The sequence below is a fragment of the Pristis pectinata genome, chromosome 2 (genome assembly GCF_009764475.1).
Source record: "Pristis pectinata isolate sPriPec2 chromosome 2, sPriPec2.1.pri, whole genome shotgun sequence".
Taxonomy (NCBI): Eukaryota; Metazoa; Chordata; class Chondrichthyes; order Rhinopristiformes; family Pristidae; genus Pristis; species Pristis pectinata.
In genome coordinates this window covers 28,505,253-28,527,762 of record NC_067406.1, presented here as the reverse complement: position 1 = coordinate 28,527,762, position 22,510 = coordinate 28,505,253, and the positions used below count along the sequence as shown (strand labels likewise).

General features: G+C 40.1%; 1 protein-coding gene across 3 annotated transcripts in view; it reads right to left on the bottom strand.

Annotated features, from left to right (window-relative positions):
- The window catches only part of poli (polymerase (DNA directed) iota), a 67,773-nt gene that overhangs the window by 4,907 nt on the left and 40,356 nt on the right, over positions 1 to 22,510 (bottom strand). For all 3 annotated transcript variants that reach the window (XM_052042233.1, XM_052042249.1, XM_052042242.1), the window contains 4 exons: positions 16,417 to 16,653; positions 15,039 to 15,217; positions 14,218 to 14,309; positions 13,013 to 13,146 (listed from right to left, as the gene is read on the bottom strand). In XM_052042233.1, the coding sequence (XP_051898193.1) occupies positions 13,013 to 13,146; positions 14,218 to 14,309; positions 15,039 to 15,217; positions 16,417 to 16,653 (642 nt within the window). The remainder of the gene's footprint in view (positions 1 to 13,012; positions 13,147 to 14,217; positions 14,310 to 15,038; positions 15,218 to 16,416; positions 16,654 to 22,510) is intronic.

Sequence of the window (22,510 nt, the reverse complement as noted above, 5' to 3'; positions counted from 1 at the left end):
AGAGAGGGAGGGGCGGGGTCAGGCGAGGAAGCCCCTTAAAGACTGTAAATATGAGATTGGAGTATCACCCCAGGGAGCCACACGAGTGGCATCGTTGCTGTGGTTTGTGTAAAAAGTAACACTAATAATTGATCTGTACACAAATGTAAAGGTTTGCACTGTTTTATTATTGTTTTATTATTGTATATAGTTTGTCTTTTATTATGAATAAAGTTTATTTTGGATTTAAAAAAATCAGTCGGTGTGTGGACCCCAATTACATGGGCACCAAATGTCACTAGGTGCTGATCTATGGCTGTTCCTGGGGACACACACTGAGACAGACATCAAGTTTGTCTGGTAGGTCATCAACTCGGTGAAGGATGCCGTTCGGTCTATCCAAAACTTGTTGGCCTTCCAGCACAATGAGATGCCTGTAAGGGAATGCTGCAGAGTGGCACAGTCCAGGCTGCAGGATTAGGTGCTGAGGGACGCACTGAAGCTCGGTGCAGCCAATGCTAAGGCTCTCTGGGGGAAGGACCACAGTCTAGGCTCCTTGAGCTACTGCACATGGAGGGGCTGAGTAGGGTGGGGAAGCCCCTTGAACAATGAAAGATGTATCACCTCAGGGAGCCACATAAATGGCAATGGTGTTATATTCGTTTGTATGTTTTCTTTCTCTCCTTAAGCTTTACACTACTGACTGTAACAACCATGAATGTTAAGCTTCTGTATTTTGCACTGTGTTCTTCCTTTGTATATGTATTTTTTTATTATGAATAAAGTTTATTTCTGAAATTAAAAAAATCTCCCCCATATTCAGAACAAAAGTGGGAAGTTGGGGAAAAGCAAAAGAAACTCCCTCACCTAACTTAAGACTGGGAAATGTCAAGGGGAATTTAGTCTGTAGTCTCCCAAGTGACAGGAAAATCAGGGGAGGAGGGAATGGAATATTACTTTCCCTCCTTGTACTGAGAGTAAGAACAGGGTCAGAGGATATGAAAGTGTGTCCCCCACCACCCCCCACACCCCTTTCACGTCTCTGACGGAAACTTTGATGCAAGGAGAAGGGATTATAACATTTTGCACAATTTATCCACCATCTGACATTGGGGCAAAAATGAGATTACAAGACCTAAACAAAAATTCAACACAATCATCCCCTCCAAACTTTTCATCAAGCTTCAAGACCTGGGCCTCTGTACCTCCCTCTGCAACTGGATTCTTGACTTCCTAATTAGCAAGGATCAATAACAACATCTCCTCCTCACTAACCATCAACACAGGTGCACCTCGAGGCTTCATGCTTAACCCCCTGCTTTACTCCCCATACACACATGACTATGTGGCTAAGCACAGCTCCAATGCCATATGGAAATCGCTGACAACACCACTGTTGTTGGATGAATCACAGGTGGTGATGAGGAATGAGGCAGGACACCTGGTTGAGTGGTGCCTCAACAACAACCTCTCACTCAATGCAAGTAAAACTAAAGAACTGATTGTTGACTTCAGGAAGGGGAAGGAGGATGAACATGCACCAGTCTACATTGGTGGAGATGGTCAAAAACTTTAAATTCCTGGATGTTAACACATTGGATAACCTGTCCTGGCTCCAGCACATAGATGCAATCACAAGGAAGGTGCGCCAGTGTCTATACTTTCTTTAGAGAGGTTCAGCATATCACCAAACATTCTAACAAACATTGACAGATGTACTATTGAAAGTATCCTGACTGGTTGCGTCGTGGTCTGGTACAGCAATTCGAATGTGCAGGAACGCAAGAATTTCTTTAGCCTCCTGAGAAAGTAGAGGCACTGGTGCATTTTCTTGGTCATGGCATCTACGTGTTCATGGCATCTATGTGCAGGAAGCTGCAGAGAGTAGTGGACTCAGCCCAATACATCATGGGCACATCCTTTCCCACCATCAAAAGTATCTACATGAGGCACTGCCTCAAGAAGACAGCATCTATCATTAAAGATCCCCACCATCCAGGCCATGCCATCTTCTTGCAGCTACCATCGGGCAGGAGGTACAGAAGCCTAAAGTCCCACACCATCAGGTTCAAGAACAGTTATTTCTCTTCAACCATTTGATTCTTGAACCAACCTGCACAGCCCAAATCACTATCTCAGTATAGCAACACTAAGATCACCTTGCACTACAAGTAAGGATAGGCAGTAATACCTCTGGCACGATTATTCTCAACAATGGTGCCACGCAAGGCTGCGTCCTCAGCCCCTTACTTGACTCCCTATACACTCATGACTGCATGGCCAGATTCTACTCTAACTCCAGCGACAAGTTTGCAGATGACACCACCACAGTGGGCCGAATCTCAAATAATGATGAGTCGGAGTACAGGAAGAAGATAGAGAGCCCGATGGCATGGTGTCATGACAACAAATTTTCCCTCAATTTAAACAAAACAGGGGAGCTGGTCATTGACTTCAGGAATGGGGGTGGTGCACATGCTCCTGTTTACATCAACGGTGCTGAGGTTGAGAGTTTCAAGTTCCTCGGAATAAACATCACCAATAGCCTGTCCTGGTCCAAACACGTAGATGCCATGACCAAGAAAGCGCACCAGTGCCTCTACTTCCTCAGAAGGCTAAAGAAATTCGGCATGTCCTTGTTGACCCTCACCAATTTTTATAGACACACCATAGAAAGCATCCTATCCGGGTGCATCGTGGCTTGGTATGGCAACTGCTCTGCCCGAGACCGCAAGGAGTTGCAGAGAGTTGCGGACACAGCTCAGCACATCATGAAAAGCAGTGTCTGCTCCATGGACTCTTATCTACTCTTGTCACTGCCTTGGTAAAGCTGCCAACATAATCAAAGACCCCACCCACCCCAGCCATTCTCTCTTCTCCCCCCTCCCACTGGGCACAATCAGAATTGGGTTTATTATCACTGACATATGTCATGAAATTTGTTGATTTGCGGCAGCAGTACAGTGCAAGATGTAAAATTACTATAATTTACAAAATAAATAGCGCAAAAAAAGGAATAGCGAAGTAGTGTTCATGGACCATTCAGAAATCTGATGGCAGACGGGAAGAAGCTGTCCCTAAATCGTGGTGTGTGGGTCTTCAGGTTCCTGTAGCTAAGTAATAAGAAAAGGGCATGTCCCAGATGTTGAGTGTCCTTAGTGATGGATACCGCTTTCTTGAGGTAGTGCTTCTCAAAGATGTCCTTGATGATGGGGAGGGATGGAGCTGGCTGAGTCTACAACCCTCTGCAGTATCTTGTGATCCTGCACATTGGAGCCTCCATACCAGGCTGTGATGCAACCAGTCAGAATGCTCTCCACCGTACATCTATGGAAATTTGAAAGTGTCTTTGGTGACATTCCAAATTTCCTCAGGCTCCTAACGAAGTAGAGCTGCTGGCGTGCCTTCTTTATGATTGCATCAATGTGTTGGGCTTGGGATAGATCCTCCGAGATGTTGACGCCCAGGACCTTGAAGCTGCTCATCCTTTCCACCACTGACCCCTCAATGAGGACTGGTGTGTGTTCTCCTGACTTCCCTTCCTGAAGTCCACAGTCAGTTCCTTGGTCTTGCTGACATTGAGTGTGAGGTTATTGTTGCAACACCACTCAACCAGCCGATCTATCTCACTCCTGTACACCTCCTCATCACCATCCGAGAGTCTACCAACAACAGTGGTGTCATCGGCGGATTTGGCCCAGGTATTGAAACTTGTTGATTAATACAAGGCACAAGATACAAAAGCCTGAAAGTACATACCACCAGACTCAAGGACAGCTTCTATCCCACTGTTATATGGATATTGAATGGACCTCATACAATAAGACGGACTCCTGACCTCACAATCTACCTCGTCATGTTGTCTGCTTGCACTGCACGTTCTCTGCTACTGTAACACTATTATGTTATTGCTTTTCCCTTGTACTACCTTGATGTACTGATGTGATCAACTGATCTGTATGGATGGCATGCAAAACAAAGCTTTTCACTGTACCTCGGTACATGTGATAACAATAAACCAATCTACAATAGACTTTTCTTTTGTTCTAATTGTGTTTTCTTGTATAACATTGTACAATTTATGTTTAATTTATGTTTTTGTTGTGAATGTTGTCTCTCTAATGCTATGCACCTGTGATGTTGCTGCAACTAACTTTTTCATTGCACCTTTGCTGACATGTGTATGTGGCAATAAACCCGGTGAAGATGAAATTTGGGGAAAAGACTAAGATAGTTTGGGGCCCCCAATTTAGAATCCTCCCCTCCCATCTCTTCCTAGACAAGCTGGTTTCTCTGTCTCTTTTCCAGTCTTATTATCAATTTCCCCTATGCCTTGTCTTACCTCTTCTTTCTACTTTGCCTGGGGATCAGTAATCACTTCACTTGTCAGGCAATTATCATCACATAATAATACCTGCACCCTTTTACCACAAGAGGGAGTCTGAAAGTCCCAGAAGCTGTAGACATCCACATATATGCATGCATCAGCACTACTAATGCATTTCCAGATAAACTCCCTTCATCCTGTCTTTCCCTACATATAACAACAAGAGATTCATTATAGTAGGATGAAGTTCCTTACTCAAGTGGTGCAAAAAATATGAGTCAAGAACACTGGGGACACGTAGCTGAATGAAATTGGAATTATTGGCCTGGATTTCCTAAGAAATGCCAGCAGGTCTGCAAGGAAATGTCTGCATTTCCCTGCACAACTTAATTATCAGCAAGTTCAGGATTTCTGTGAGAGCACAGATGGACCAAATTGCTGGAGACTCTTCACTGGGGGTTTGACTGTGCCCTGAACAATGTTGGATAGTTTTGAATAACACGATGATGCTGGAGGAACTCAGCAGGCCAGGCAGCATCCATGGAGAAAAGCAGCTGGTCAACATTTCGGGTCAGAACCCTTCTTCAGGACACATCATTCTCTGTCACTTTCGCCATCTCCAACGAGACCCCACCACCTGACATAGCTTCCCCTCTCCACCCCTTTCTGCCTTTCTTTTTCTATCTTTTTATTAATTTTCAAATTAATACAGATTAATACATATAACATCGGTAATTATACACGTAATACAAAGAGACCAGGAGGACAATCATGACATATATAGCCATAAAGAATAAAAAATATATTCTAGGCCCCATGGTTTCTTAGTAAACAAATATATTACAAAAAAAAATCAAAAAGAGAAAGAAAAAGATTTATTATATAAAAAAACCCCAAATCAAAAAAAATTATAAGTAATAAAATGAAACTAACTAAAAAAAAAATTTCAAAAGAAAAAAAAACTGGACTGATATTTCTCGATGAACAAAGAGCATTATTATGTCGTCAACTCCGCTCCTCTAAGTTCAAAGATCATTGAAAAGGAATCTATATCATATGAAAATATTGAATGAATGGACTCCAAACTTGCTCAAATTTAAGCGAAGAATCAACAGTGCCACTCCTAATTTTTTCTAAGTTTAAACATGATATAGTTTGAGAAAACCATTGAAAAGTAGTGGGAGGTATTGGATCCTTCCATTTAAACAAAATGGATCGCTTGGCCATTAATGTAACAAAGGCAATCATACGAAAAGCAGCGGCAGATAAGTGGCCAGATTCCATCACTGGTAGCCCAAAAATTGCAGTGATTGGGGGAGGTTGTAAATCAATATTCAATACAGTTGAAATAATGTTAAAAATGTCTTTCCAATATTTTTCCAAAAGAGGACAGAACCAAAACATATGTGTCAGGAAAGCCACCTCCGAATTACATCTATCACATATAGGATTTATATGGTGATAAAAACAGGCTAACTTGTCCTTCGACATATGGGTCCTGTGAACCACCTTAAATTGTATCAAAGAGTGTCTGGCACACATCGAAGATGTATTAACTAATTGAAGAATTTTCTTCCATGTCTCTGTGGGTAAAAGTATCTGGCGTTCTCTTTCCCATTCATTCTTAATTTTATCAAGTGTCTCTGGATGTATTTTCATAATTAGATCATAAATTATTGCTATCAAGCCCTTCTGATAGGGATTAAAGCCTAAAATTTTTTCCGTAATTTCAATTTTATACGGAATTGGAAAAGAAGGCATAGTAACTTTTAAAAAATTTCTAATCTGTAAGTAAAGAAAAAAGTGTGATCTAGGCAAATTGTATTTATTAGACAACTGTTCCAAAGATTAAAAAAAAGTTATTAATGAATAAATCACAGAAACATGTTATTCCCTTCATTTTCCATAAAGAAAAAGCTGAGTTGATTCTGGATGGTTGAAAGAAAAAATTAGATTGAAGGGGGCTTGATAAGTTAAATTTATTCGATCCAAAGAATTTACGGAATTGAAACCATATTTGTATTGTATGTTTAACTATTGGGTTAGTCATATGTTTACTCAATTTAGTAAGTGCAAAAGGGAGTGAGGCTCCTAAAACAAAAACTAATGAAAATCCTTGCACTGATTCATACTCAAGGTATACCTGTTTGGGACATTGAATTACATCTAAATCTTGTGCCCAAAAAATTAAATATCTGATATTGATTGCCCAGTAATATAATCTAACAAGGTTAGGCATAGCCATGCCACCATCCTTTTTTAATTTTTGTAAATATTTCTTACTTAACCTTGGGTTTTTATTCTGCCACATATATGAAAGAATTTTAGAATCAATAGTGTCAAAAAAAGATTTTGGGATGAAAGTTGGAATCGCCTGAAATAGATATAGAAATTTTGGTAAAATATTCATCTTAACTGCATTAATTCGGCCTATCAATGATAGAGATAATGGGGACCATTTCGTAAATGATTGTTTAACGTGATCAATTAAAGGTAACAAGTTAACTTTAAACAGATCTTTATGCTTCTTGGTAATTTTAACACCCAAATACATAAAATGGTCTGTTACTAATCTAAATGGTAATTGCCTATAAATTGGGGTTTGCATATTTAATGGAAAGAGTTCACTCTTATTAAGATTTAATCTATAACCAGAAAAAACACTAAACTGAGCAAGCAGTGATAATACTGCAGGGATGGATTCCTCCGGGTTAGAAATATAAAGTAACAAGTCATCTGCATACAGAGATACCTTATGAATCCCCTGTCCACAAGTGATACCAAATATGTTAAAAGATTCCCGAAGGGCAATTGCCAAGGATTCCAAAGCAATATCAAATAATAAAGGACTTAGAGGGCAACCCTGTCTAGTACTTCGAAGAAGCCTGAACAGAGGGAATCTCTGATTATTAGTAAGTATTGAAGCCATAGGTGTATGATAAATCAATTTGATCGCAGATATAAAATTGGGACTAAAGTTAAATTTTTCAAGTGTATTAAATAAATAATCCCATTCGACTCTATCAAACGCCTTTTCAGCATCTAATAACACATTCTGGAATTTTAGATGAGGGATATATGTAATATTCATTAACCTCCTAATGTTAAAATGCAAATAACGATTCTGGATAAATCCTGTCTGGTCATCAGAGATAATTCATGGAAGAACCTTTTCCAATCTAGAAGCCAATATTTTAGAAAATATTTTGGAATCCACATTTAATAAAGAAATGGGTTTATAAGATGCACATTCAGTGGGATCTTTATCCTTCTTAAGAATTAAAGAGATAGTAGCTTCATAAAAGGATTGTGGTAGTTTACCCACTGATAGGGCATCTTTAAAAATTTTTCCTAAACAGGGAGAAAGAAAATCAGAAAAGGATTTTAAAAATTCGACTGTATATCCATCAGGACTGGGTGTTTTACCCAAATTCATTGAAAAAATTGCTTTCTTTATTTTTTCCTCTGAAATGGGTGCATCTAATATTGAACGTTCATTACATGATAACTTCGGAGTCTTCAGGTCCCTTAAAAATTCATGCATTAATGTAGAATACTCAGGGGATTCTGATTGGTATAAAGAATTACAACATAGTTTATTACTAACATCTCCAATTGAAAGTCAATTACTTAAAACTAGAAGTCAGTTTTATATACATGGTGACAAATCTGGTAGATTGCTTGCCAATCAACTGAAAGCTGCTTCAACTAGATGTCAGATTATTAAAATTCGTAAACCAGATGGTAACTATACGGAGGACCATGAACAAATTAATAAATCTTTTCAAGAATTTTATACTTCCTTTCTGCCTTTCACAGGGACCGCTCTCTTTGCGTCTCCCTAGTTCACTCCTCCCCACCTGCAACCCCACCCACCCATCCCGCTCCCACCCTGGGAACTTTCCACTGCCCCCGCCATAGATGCAACACCTGCCCCTACACCACCTCCATCCACGGACGCAAATAGTCCTTTCAGGTGAGACAGAGATTCACTTGCACCTCCCTTAATATCATCTACTGCATTCAGTGCCCCAAGTGTGGCCTCCTCCACATAGGTGAGACCAAACGCAGACTAGGTGGCCATTTCGCAGAACACCTGTGCTCTGTCCATAACCGCGATCTGCATCTCCCCATTGCCAGTCACTTCAACTTCCCTCCCACACTATCATGGATACGTCAGTCCTCGGCCTCCTCCACTGCCAGGAGAATTCCAAACGCAATTGCAAATGAGGAACAGCACCTCATTTTCTGTCTTGGAACCTTGCAGCCTAACGGCATGAATATTGAATTCTCCCACTTTAAAGTAATCCCCACCCCCCCTTCCCCACAAACTGCCTCCCCCCCCACAACATGCTTCTTCCCTTCTTCCCTTTCCTTGCCTCTTTATTTCTACTTTTTTTTTCCTTTCTCTCCTTACCTTTGACCCATCCCCTGGTGGATCTGCCCTCCCCTCCTCCCCAGCACCTGCCTCTCACTATCTCTTACCTGTATCTACCTATCACCATCCTGTGCCCACCCTGTCTCCCTCTTTTGTCCATCTATCACTGCTCTGCTTTTCCCTCCTATATATTGGGCCTCCCCTTTTCCTATCTTCAAAATTCCTCCATGGATGCTGCCTGGCCTGCTGAGTTCCTCCAGCATCATCGTGTTTTTCATCTAGATTCCAGCATCTGCAGTCCTTTATTTCTCCATTGAACAGTTTTGAATCTATCTTGACAGCCAGCTACACTGGGGCCTTGGCTTAGCTGACTGTCGGATTTTATTTGATCATTACTCGGGTGGGACTTCTTCTGGCACTGCCACATGATGGGCTTAACTTCTGAAAAGTCCTGAGGTGCCTTGCCAATGAGGGTCAGGACATCTTCTGCAAGGGATGTGTTGCTGAGAGGTCTGCACAAGTGCAGGCTTCATGGGTATAAGACTTTGGGCCATAATAAACTATACGTGTGTCTGTAGGACCAGTGATTATTTTTTTTAAACACACACATCATGGAATTAGAACACATAACATAGAAATGGGTCATTTGTTTATGTTTCATTCCTCCTATCCTAACTCATCTAATTCTATCCTCTCACATTTGATTACGTAGGTTCCCCTTGTATCTATTTATCTATATTACTAGCCCACAGTACTTTGTGGTTCTGCATTCTCCCCATTCCCTGGGGAAAAGAATTACTTTTCAGTTATCTATTTTAATTTTTTTATATTGTTGGCCTATGTTATTGCTCTTCTTCAAGTAAAACACAGAACAGTATAGGACAGGAACAGGTCCTTCAGCCCATGATGTCTGTGGCAAACACACTGCCAAATTAAACTAAATCTTCTCTGCCTGTACATCGTCCCTATCCCTCCATATTCATGTAAAAGCCTCTTAAATAACCCATCATACCTGTTTCCTTCACCACCCTTGGCAGCCTGTTCCAGGCACCTACACAAAGGTTTCTGTGTAAAACCTTGCCCCATACATTTCCTTTAAACTATCTCCCTCTCACCTTAAATACATGTCATCTAGTATTCAATATATCTAACCCAGGATAGAGATTCTGTCTGTCTACCCTATCTATGCCTCTCAGAATTTTATAAACTTCATTCACATCTTCCCTAAGTGATGCTCCAGTGAGAACAACCCAAGTTTGTCCAACCTCTCCTTACAGCTTATACCCTCTAATCCAGGCAGCATCCTGTTAAACCTCTTCTGCACCCTTTCTAATGCCTCCACATCCTTCCTGTAATGGAGCAAGCAGAATTGCATACAATAGTCTTAAGTGAGGCCCAACTAAAGTTTTATATAGCTGCAACATGACTTCCAGACTCAATACACACAAAAAGTGCCAGAGGAACACAGCAGGTCAGGCAGCATCTATGAAAGGAAACAAAACGTAATGCCTCAACCAATGAAGGCAAGCATGCCATATGCCTTCTTTACAACCGTATCTACTTGTGTGGCCATTTTCAGGGAGCTATGGAATTGGATCCCAAGATCTCTCTGTACGTCAGTGCTGTTAAGGGTCCTGCATTTGACCTTACCTTTGACCCTTTACATTTGACCTTCCAAAGTGCAACACCTCACACTTGCCCAGATTAAACTCCATCTTCTTTTTCTCCACCCATATCTGTAACTGATCTATATCCTGCTGTATTCTTTGATGATCTCCTTCACCATCCACAATTCCACTAATCTTTGTGTCATCTGCAAACTTACTAACCCACTCACCTACATTTTCATCCAAGTCATTTATATATAATCACAGAGGTCTCAGCACTGATCCCTGTGGAACACCACTGGTCATGGACCTCCAGCCAGAATAAAACTCTTCTACCACTACCCTCTGCTTTATATGGACAAGTCAATTCTGAATCCAAACTACCAAGTCACCATGGATTCCATGCAGCTTAATCTTCTGGATCAGCCTACTATAAGGGACCTTGTCGAATGCCTTACTAAAGTCCATGTAGACAACATCCACTGCCCTACCCTCATCAATCACCTTTGTCACCTCCTCAAAAAACCCAATCAAGTTTTTAAGACATCACCTGCCCTACACAAAGCCATGCTGACTGTCCCTAATCAAGCCATGCTTTTCTAAATGTGTGTAAATCCTATCCCTAACAATCCTCTTCAATAGATTCCCTACCACTGATGCAAGGCTCGCTGGCCTATAATTTCCTGGATTATATCTATTTCCATTCTTGAACAGAGGAATAACATTGGCTGTTATTCAGATTCCAGCATCTGCAGAACCTCTTGCGTCTCTGAATAACATTGACTACTCTCCTGTCCTCCAGCACCTCACCTGTTGCTAGTAAGGATACAACCACCTGCGTCAAGGCCCCAACAATCTCCTCTCAAAGTCTTAAAATTGAGTTTATTGTCACATGCACAAGTACATGTGTGCACAGGTGCAATTAAATAATTACTTGCAGCAGCATCACAGGCACATAGCATCAGATAAGCAGTATTCACAAGAAAAACAAATTAAACATCTCAAGCAATCAATTAAACTATTGCCTCTTTCAATAACCTGGGATATATACCACCAGACCCTGGGGATTTATGCACCTTCATGCTCTTCAAGAGACCCAGCACCACCTTCTTCTTGATCCCAAAATGCCCTAGCACATTAGCATGCCCCACACTGATCTATCTCCCATGTCCTTCTCGTTGGTGAATACCAATACAAAGTACTCATTTAGTACTTTGCCCACATCCTCTGACTCCAAGCATACATTCTGTACTCTGTCCTTAAGTGGTCCTACCCTCTTCCTAATTATCCTCTTGTTTTTAGTGCAAGTATAAAATGCCTTGAAATTCTCTTTAATCCTACTTACCAAGGACATTTCATGGCCCCCTTTGGCCCTCCTAATCCCCTTATTTATCCCTTAAATAAATGCAGAAACTCTTTCACTCTGTCTACAAAACCTTGAAGATTTAAAGAATCTTGTTTTTTTTCTTCAGGATAAAAGAGGCCTGACATTCATCTTTACTTGATAGGCATAACATCACTGTTTTGATAGCGCTTGGTTTGCTTTTGTTGACATGTATAGTGATTTGCACATTTATTTTTCCAAATCCTTTTGCTCATTTACTCCATTTCCATTATTATTTTCAAGTAATATATGATCTAATTTTTCTTACAAAAATAGCTCATACTTTTCTGTGCTGAAATACATTTGCCATATCTTCAGATATTCTCATTTCATTTAAGAGCATTATCAGTGAAAACTGTTCCTTGCTTTTAAGGTAAATACAGTGCCTCGCTCTCGAGGTATAGACCAGCATGCTTCAAAAATTCTACTTTAAGTCATGTGTGCTGCATCAAATAATTCTACAACAATGGCTTGTTTTTATATACCACCTTTAACATTAACACAGAAGCTTTATCAAACAAATTGTAGCACTGAGTTTTATAATGAGATATTAGGATGGATGACCAAAATCTTGAACAATGGTTTAAGGGTTAATAAACATCTTAAAGTAGGAAAGAGGTAGACAGTGAACTCTAGAGGTTAGGGCCTTGATGGCTGAAGACACAGCTGCCAATAGCAACCAGCCGCCTACTCATCAGTGTAGTCCCTTCCCCTCTTTCACAGTTGGTACTCATACTGAAAATCAAGATGAAACGATCTTTTGCCTGTCTTCTCCGTGGCAGGATTTTGTCTTCCCTGAGCTCACCTCAGAACACCTGCATTACAGTGTGACAGGTACATCACCCCAGTCAAACTTCCCACTGCCACTATCTCTAGACTAGGTCATGCCCAGGTGCTTCCCACCAGAAGTGAAAGTCCCTTGGGGCATGCCTCCCCACCTCACCAGGTAAGTGCAAAAAGGGCAGCACAATAGCACTACAGATTGAGTGACCCAGGTTCAGTTCTGGCTACCAATGCTACCTGTGTGGAGTTTGCATGTTCTCCCTGTGACTGCCTGAGTTTCCTTTGGTTTCGTCAAACATTGCAAAGGCATGCTGGTTGTTCAGTTTACAGGCTATTATAAATTACCCTGGTGTAGGTGGGTGGTAGGAGCATTTGGGGGAGTTGAGAAAGAAATACAGAGAGCATGTGAGAGTGAAAACAGGTTACAGGGAAATAAGTGAAGGAATAGAATTGATGGGATTGCTCAGAGAGCTGGAATTGGCTCAGTAGGTTGAATAGCCTCTTTCTATTTTGTAAGGAAATATGAGAGAATATGAAAATAACAATAACATCACCTGTGTTAAGTTTCTGCATTAATTGGTTTGGAACAGGGCACTGTCGACTCTCCCGATTGAACCATTTGTTAGTGGTTGAAGAGCGTCTAATTGTTAATCTTATAGTCCGTGGTACACGCCCATCTTTCTGCAATCTGCAAAAAAACAACTGTAATGTTCTCAAGGCAAATACAGTTCGTTCACTGAAGCACAGAACCCTAGAGTTTTATAATAAAGGCAACGTCATTGTGTTCAGTTTGATTGCTAATACAGCCATGGGATCCACAGCACATCAGTGGCACTGTTCATGGCATTTAATACTTCCTCTTTATGAACACATATTATATTCTTAATTTGTGAACTTTACAAACTGCTGATAAGGTGCACTAATGGTGGGAAATGTCACTTGCTATTTTAAGCAGCCAGTGTTGGAGTACACAACCACTACAAGGACACTGGACAGATAACAACCTTACCTGGTACTTTATACATGCACATGGTAGGTTTTCATGGTGGCCTCTACATTGAGCATAAAAAGTCAAAATAATGCAAAATATTTTAGATAATTTATGCATATGAATAGGAAAGCTCATAAGCAAGCAAATTAACCCTTCATTTTTGAGGATATTACAATAGGTATTCATGGAAAGATAGGCAGTAATGCTTTCTCTGTATTTAGATTTATTTGTTAATGCAGTACTAAACTCCCTCTCTCTTGTTTCACTCAACTCCAAAGAATCAAAAATAGCAGCGTAATGTTTGTCAATTTGATTTCCAATCTATTTCATTTTTATTATAAATAGAAATAAAAAAAAGAGCAGCCAAAAATCCACCAGTTCAACTGGCAGATCAAGTTTGCTAAAACAGCTGGAAACCAGTCCTCAGCACAACTGATTTAGAATCTAACCATGTGCCCCGGGTTTTCCATATAACTTTGTGAAGGCACAACCTTCATCTGTCTTGTCCAGGACATTATTGCAAGGAAATGTGGAGTTGGCAGAATCAAATGTCAATATTCTCACAATCTGACTTACATAATACGATGGCATTGAAATACTTGAGGAGATGGCCAGGAGCTTGAAGATTTTCTTTTATATAAACTGATATTAGTCAGCTCCCTTTTTTAAAAATTATGAATTCTTTGTATAAACATGGGATAATACCATGATGTAAATGTCATCAGTTAAAAAGATTTTTATAAGGTCAAGTGAAAAGGTCTCACAAACCTGATTAGAAGACTGATCAGCAGCTCTGCAAGTTTCATTCGGATTTCAACTAATGAGGAACATTTCCTGAAGGAATCTTCATTACTGAGGGACTGAGGAAAATGTGCAGGTAATTAACAAACTGTTTTAAACCCTTGCAGGAGATTAATGTTGATCTGCATGAAAAAGTCAACTTTAAATCATTTGACTGATTGGTAAGTGCCTGCAATATATCACAAGGATCTAAACATATTAGAAAGTTCAATTTATATTGAGTTACCCGAATACAGTGGGCTAATAATAGTGGGATTACAAATCTTATCCAGTAATATCTCTTTGAGTATTTCATTTGCTGCTTCAGCAACATTTGGTCTCAGTGTCTCGTGCACCAGTAATATTTAAAAGAAATAACCAGTGCTCCTGGTTGCATTCAGAGTGATGCCTGCTGGATTAGGGAGGGCAAGATTGAGTTTAGAGAACAAGGCTTTTCTCTCCACCCTAACTGACCCAGTCTCTACACAGCTGAATTGTCTGCTAACTCTCACTTCTTATTCTTGCACATGACCAAAGACCCATCGAGTCACCAATGGGCTCACAAATTAAATACAGCTGGAGTTGTTACCTGTTTTATCAAAGTGTTGCAGAGGCTTTCTCAAAAATGCACAGGATCTTCTATTACAAATTTAAATTCAGCCATATTCCCTTCAGGCAAATGCTGGAAACAGCTAAAATCAGGACCAATGCAGGATCTCTAACTGAAATGTCGACAATTTCTTCCCCCAGACAGATGTTACTCACCTGCCAAGTTCCTCCAGCAGGTTGTTTTTTGGTCAAGAAATTACCTGGGGTGGACCTCTTGGGGTAACAGGAGAGTTGTCTTCTCCAAAGCTAAGCTTGTGTATTCGTTGACCTATGCACACTCCTAGATCCTTCTCCAGCAGGTCCAATGGAAACGTTTGCAGAGCATGAATGGTGTGAATTCCAAGAAACTCAAGACGCCTGACAGTTTTAGGACCAATCCCTGAAATAGCATGTTAAAATGAAACAAATAAAATTAGAAACAAAATTCAACCGCAGAATGCCCTAGCATGAAGTACCATGCCCTTCATTTTACTCTTTTCATTTGCATCAACTAATTTATCACAATGCTGATTTTGTCCAAATTAATTTCCAGTTTTAAACTGCTCATCAGAAAGGAGAAACTCTCTTGAGATGAGATGCTTTCTCAAAAGGAAGAAGAGGATAAAAAAAAATGCAAAGCAACCAAAAATCATTCTGCATCAAATTCTTTCACAAATTTACAGGACAATTTTAATAGGGATCAGGAAAGAAGAGTTCTCCCTGCAAAATTTTATGGGGTATGCATCTATCATCTCAAATTATACATGTTTTTGGATGATTACTTGGAACAAACGACCACGCCCCACTCCCCAACCATGCAAACATCCTCTGGTTGCTAAAATTAGAAAAAAATCCTCTTTTGCATAAGAATTGAAAACTTTAATACTTAAAGTGTTTCTCCATTGATGTCATTCAAGTTAGCAGGCACTAGGGGTCAAATCTGGCCTTTCTGTTCAGTGCAGTTATATACCATGATTGATTTCTTTTACACATTGTTAAAAAGATTGTGATCTAGAACATAGCAATTGACAGGAAGTTCAAAAGATACTGACAAAAAGGTAACGGGTTACAGTTACAGAACCTGTTACCCGCTTGAGTAGTTTTCAAAAATATTATTCATAATAAATTACAACCTTAATCTGTTAAATTATTCCCTGTTTGTAAAACATCCACAGAAGGAGAACAACCCACATGCCTGGCATCCCATCTACTATCCTAAACTCCTTTCACCACCAATATGCCGTGACCACTATGTATAGAGGATGCGCAGCAATAATTCCCAAAGGTTTCCTTGCAAACCTGAAAAGGTCAAGGACAGCTGGTGCATATGAACCTCACCACCTCTAAGTTCCCCCGAGTTACACACAATCATTACTCGCAAATATATCGCTGTTCCATCATTACCACTTGATCAAAACAGTGGTGCTCTCGACCCACAGCACTGAAATAGTTTCTTCAATAGTGGAATTGTGGAGGCTCAGGATGGTGGTTCACCATTACTTCTCAAGGACAACAAAGATGGTAAATATAGAAATGCTCAGATCCTGTAAGTGCGTAAAAAAAACCTGAAAATTAAGTAGCTTAGTCCGGATGTCTTACCAGGCACTTGTTTGAGCTGCACAAGGTTCCCCATACAGTCTTGGATACTTTCAGGTAACAATGTAGTTTGCTGGTTGGGTTTAAATGTCCCTGACACCAGCTTGGCCAACAATTTATTGGATGCAATTCCTGCACTACTGGTGAGACCAATCCTTTCGTATATTGCTGTTCTCATTTCAGCTCCAATTTTTGAACCAAGAGCCAGCCGAACATGTTTTCCATCAGCTATATTTAATGCTGTACAGAAATAAAGTAATGAACAAAGCTTCAATGTCTTCTCTTATTTATAGAAAATTATATTATTCACATTCCTTATGGTGAAAATAACTTAAATTTCTTATTGATTCAGCAATAATGCAAACATGGTGTTAGTGACTTTCTTACCAGTACATGGTAATAGCCTGTGCAAGCCTGCTTTCATTTCTGCAAAAAACTCAGGAATCTTTCAATAAAGCTGCAAATTGTAAATAAACCAAGGAAGTATATGGTGTTACAGTAACATGGGACTTGAAATATGTAGCCGTCACCACCTAAAGCAACCTTCCTGCTTCAGTGAAGATTCTCTAGTCTGGCTTCAAATTACGGAATATCAGCTCTACCTGGGACATATATATTCAATGGAGTTTTAACTTTGGGAAAAGAATAAGAGATAACTGCCGCTGCCCATTCATTGTTAAAATTAAAGAAACGTTATGCCGATTATTTGTTGGGAGCAGCGAGAGACAGGAATGAAACCATCTACAACTAGGCAGGGACAGCAAGGAGCTGGGATCTGAAGTCACTACTGAGAAGGAGGAATTAGTGCTGAATAGCAGTTTTGAGCAGAATGTGCCGGGGGAATTTAAAAGATGAGAAGAAGACACAGACAAGCTTCCTGCACTTAAATAGTTTTTATGGCGATTAAAATTCCCTCTTCTCAAAGTCTGCATGAGCAGTGGAGAGAGTACTGAGCTTTACCATTTGATACCAATGGTTGTCATGCATCCTACAGGCAGTCAGCTGACAGCTGAAATGTGCAGGTGGCATAATAGAGAGCTGATCTGTCCAGGGAGAAAACTTCCTTGTAGTCTTGTTAAAAACACCAGAGAGTACAGGAGGAAGAGGCCAATTATAAGCCTGCAATAGTAATCAAATTCAGGCCTGCATCTATGAACTTCTTTCCCTTCCAGTTCTGCACAGGCAAAGGTTGCTGATGCATTTAAAAACCTTAAAATGTTTTCCAGATGGATTTTAAATGTTTTGTTCCCCTATACATTACAAAGTCACTACACTTCTGGAGCACTTCAAGAACTATGGGATGTCATGACATTGTGAAAGGTTGCAAAAGGGATTATTATAAACAACGTCTACCTTCTTTCTTTTATTCCTCCTTTTTTATCCCCTAGCACATCAATTGTCTCCTATAACCGACCAAAATTTCCATTTGATCTTGTTAGAACATTGTGCTAATAACATTAATGTTGGGCTCTGCCAAGTTTTAAGAGCAGTGTAAACCATAGCAGAAAGGGCTATATTTGAAGATAGAAACCAGCCACACCATACTTAACATACTAATGCATATCTTGTCACATTTGACAAAAATAGTCTTTGTTATATATGAAAAAGCAATATACCATCTAATGCATATTTAAGTCTTCAGCTAAAATGGAGCATTTTCTACTTGAGAGTACAGCATTTAATTAATGTTAGGTAAATGCTGAGTACATTTATTAAAACATTTGTTGGAGCTTAGAAACCTAGCTTTGCTTGTGGATAGAAGGTAATGTAAGCATTGTGGCTCTAGCATTTTAAATTATTTGAGCGTTTCTCTGCAATTCCAAAACAAATGGCAAGAGATTTGACCAGAGTAAATAATAATTGCTTCCAATAATCTTGTGTAAAGTGTAATACTATATTGTGGCCCAGGGAGTATGCACATAGACTAAACCTTTTACATTATATTATACAGAGATTGATTGTAGTTTGATTTAAACAAGAATGAATGAATCTTGGGACTGTCACTTTGAGGATATATTAATGCAATCCTTTAATTCTGATCAAATTTTGAGGCAGTATGTGTGTAATTCTCCAAGCTTTCTCTATGGAGCTATGCCCTACTGATCAATGAATGACGACAGCTTATAAAAAGGCCATTCAGACTACAAAGTCCACTGCAGCCCCCTATAAGTGCAACATAACTAGTCCCACTACCCTGCCCTCTCCCCAAGGCCCTGCAAATTCTTTCCCTCCAGATACTGATACGAGTGCTTTAATTCAATGTGTTTCCGCTATTTCCCCTGGCAATACATTCCAGACCTTAACCACTTACTCACTACATTATGAAGTTTGGTCTCATGTCTCTTTTGATTCTTTTGTCAATCCCCTTCATTTCATGCCTCCCCAGTTCTTCTGCTCATGGGAGTAATTTCTCTCTATCTACTCTATCTATACTCTTCATGATTTTACATACCTCTCACAACACTCTGTTCCAAGAAGAACAAGCCCAGCTTCTCCAGACTACCTATATAACTTAAGTCCCTCAAGTCCAGAATCATTTCAGTAAATCTCAACTGCACCTTTTCTAAAGTCATTACGTCTTTCCCAAAGTGTGGTGCCCAAAACCATACACAATACTCCAGTTGTAGACAACCAGTGATTTTCAACGTTCATCATGGTTACCTTTCCCTGTGCCTCTAGAATCCCATGTGCTATTTAAACTACTTTCTCAACCTGTTCTGCTACGTTCAGTGATCCAGATACACATAGCCCCAGATCTCTGTGTGTGTGTATGCCCTTTAGAATTGTGTCCACTAGTGTAAATTGCCTCTTTTCATTCTTCGTACCATAACGCTTCACATTTCTCAGGATTATATTTCATTGGCTATCTATCTGCCCTACCACCATCTCCTTGAAGATCATTAATGCACTTTTCACTACACCTACAAGTTTTGTACCATCTGCAGATTTGGAAACTGTGCTTTATTCATCCATGTCCAAGTCATTAACATATACATTTCGAAAAATAATGGTTCTTGTACCAACTGCTGGACAATTCCCTTTGTACAAAAAAACCCAATCCATTCCTACACTGTTTCTTGTTACTTGGCCAATTTTCTTTCCACGTTGGTACAGTCCCTTTTTATTCCACATCCTTCAATCTTGATGACAAGCCACCAAAGTAGCACTTTATTAAACACCTTTTGGAAGTCGATTTATAGCACAACAACACTTCAAAACAAAACTTATCAAGTTAGTTAGACATGATTTGCCTTTAATAAATCCACACCAGCTTTCCCTATTTAATCCACACATATCCAATTAACAGCTAATTCAAGATTATTGTTTCTATAACTTTCTCCATCACTGAGAGTGGTCTGTAGTCACTGAGATCATTGCTACAGCCTTTTCTGAATATGGGTATAAAATCTGGAGTTTTTCAGTCCTTGGGCATCACCTCTGAATCCACCGATATTTGGAAGATTATGGCCAGGACCCCTGCAATTCCTCTCTTATGCCTCAGCAATCTTGGATGCTGGAGGTTTATCCACAAGACCACAAGACAAAGGAGCAGAAGTAGGCCATTCGGCCCATTGAGTCTGCTTCGCCACTTCACCATGAGCTAAACTATTCTCCCATCTAGCCTCAATTCCCAGCCTTTTCCCCATATCCCTTGATACAGTGACTAATTAGATACCTATCAATCTCCGCCTTAAACACCCCCAATGATTGAGACTCCACAGCTGTACGTGGCAACAAATTCCATAAATCCACGACCCTCCGGCTAAAGAAATTTCTCCGCATCTCTGTTCTAAATGGGTACCCTCTAATTCTAAGACTGTGCCCTCTTGTCCTGGACTCACCCACCATGGGAAACAACTTAGCACATCTACTCTGTCCAGTCCTTTCAACATTCGAAATGTTTCTATGAGATCCTCTCTCATTCTTCTGTACTCCAATGAATACAGTCCAAGAACCGACAAACGCTCTTCGTATGTCAGCCCTTTCACTCCAGGAATCATCATTGTAAACCTTCTCTGAACCCTCTCCAACATCAGTACAACCTTTCTAAGATAAGGGGCCCAAAACTGCACACAGTACTCCAAATGAGGCCTCACTAGTGCCCCATAGAGCCTCATCAACACATCCTTACTTTTATACGCTATTCCTCTTGAAATGAATGCGAACATAGCATCCGCTTTTTTTACAGCGACCCAACCTGGGGGTGCAGGTGCACCTGGCCCTTCTAGCACCTTAAGTTTTAGCCCACCCAGATCCATAATTATATCTTCCTTTGCTGACACTCCAGCAACCTCTTCTTCCTTGGTAAAGACTGGTGTAAAATATTCATTTAGTACCTCGGCCCTCAAGCCTCCATGAAATTTTGTTTCTGATCTCTGATTGGTCCTTATTTCCCTTTTTAAATATGTTTCCATCTAAACTTTCTGCAATCAGCCTACTTCTTCAGTCTGGTATATGTCATATGCTCTTTATTTTGCTCTCTTTTATTCTCTATCTTTTTGGCTCTGGCTTTACTTTCTCTATCCCTCTTCCTAGGATGCACCTAGACTGGAGCTGAAACATCTCCATCATAAAGACCGCCCATTATTCAATTACCATTTTGCTTGCCAAGCTCTGAATCCAGATTACCTGAATCAGACCTCTCCTCTTGCCACTGAAACTGTCACTCCTCTAAATGACCATTTTTACCTTGGGGTGGTCTACATCCTTTTCCATCACTATTCTAAATTCGATGATATCATGTTTGTTGTTTTTACATGTTCCCTCACTGATACTTGTTTCACTTATCCAGGGTCATTTACCACAGTCAAGTAAACCACTTTCCAGTAACTGGGCCAGAAATGTACTGATCAAGAAAGTTCACCTGAACATCCTCTATTTGTAACTTCTTGTAAATTTGCCCCACTATATCCTTCCCTCTAGTTGCCAGCTTATTAAATAGTTGTAGTAGTGTAGTAACACCTGTAGTGCTTCTTAACTCTAGATTCTGTCTTTGAACATTCCAGAACATCCTCCTTCTCCAGCAATGAAATATTCTCCTTAATCAATACGGCCTCTACACCTCCTGTCCTACCTTCCTTACTTTTCCTGAATACTTTGAAAGCAGGAATATTTAGAACCAATTCCTATCTTCTTTAGCCATATCTCTGTTATTGTCATGACATCATAATCCTGTGTGGTTAATTGTACCTGCAAATCACCAGCCTTATTTAATATGCTTCTTGTATTTATGTTAATTCACTGTAAACCAACATTCCTGTACTCTCTCTCGGGTTAGCTCTATGCTACATCTTCTTATTTCCTGTTTTGATGCTATTCCTCTCTCCTAATGTTTTTTGCTCTTTTCTGTGTCCATCCCATCAAATTGGTTGAAACCTCTGCCTATAGCACAAGGACATTGGTCTCAGCTCTGTTGAGGTGCAGTTCACCAACCAGTACAGGTCCTACCTCCCTAACTATAGGATCCCTCACAATTATTGCTCTCTTGACACTTCTCCCCCCTTCAGCAGCTGAGGCACCCACAGTGTTGTGGTCTTGGCTCTGCCTACACTCCCCAGGGAAAATTCCTCCTTCATTCATATTCAGAACTGAACACTGCTTAGAGAGCAAGATGACCTTAGGGGTTTCCTGAACTATCCACCAGAGCTTTTTGTCTTCTGGCAGTCATCCATGCCCTTTCTATCTGCACTCTCCTGAATCATGCTATCCACCATACACTCAGCCTCGCAGATATCCACGGCGACATCAGCTGCTGCTCAAACTCGTCCACACTTTCTGCACTTATGATTGTCCAGAAAACATCCTGAAGTTCCCACAGGGCAAAGGAATATGCATTCCATGGGTGTGAACTGCTCTGCCAGACCTCTATTTATTAGAGTAAATCAATAAAGAGATAAAGGACATAACTAAAATATTATCATATTAAATTACTTTGTTTTTTTTACCCTCCATGTACGTTTTAATTGCCTAATTCTTTGTTTAAGGCAAATGCTTGATTAAACTCAATGGGATTTGGTCTCCCATCCTTCTTTTAAACTCGCTGGACTCCTGTTTCCCACACTCCTTTTACTGTTCTGTGCTAAAGCAGCTTACCAGC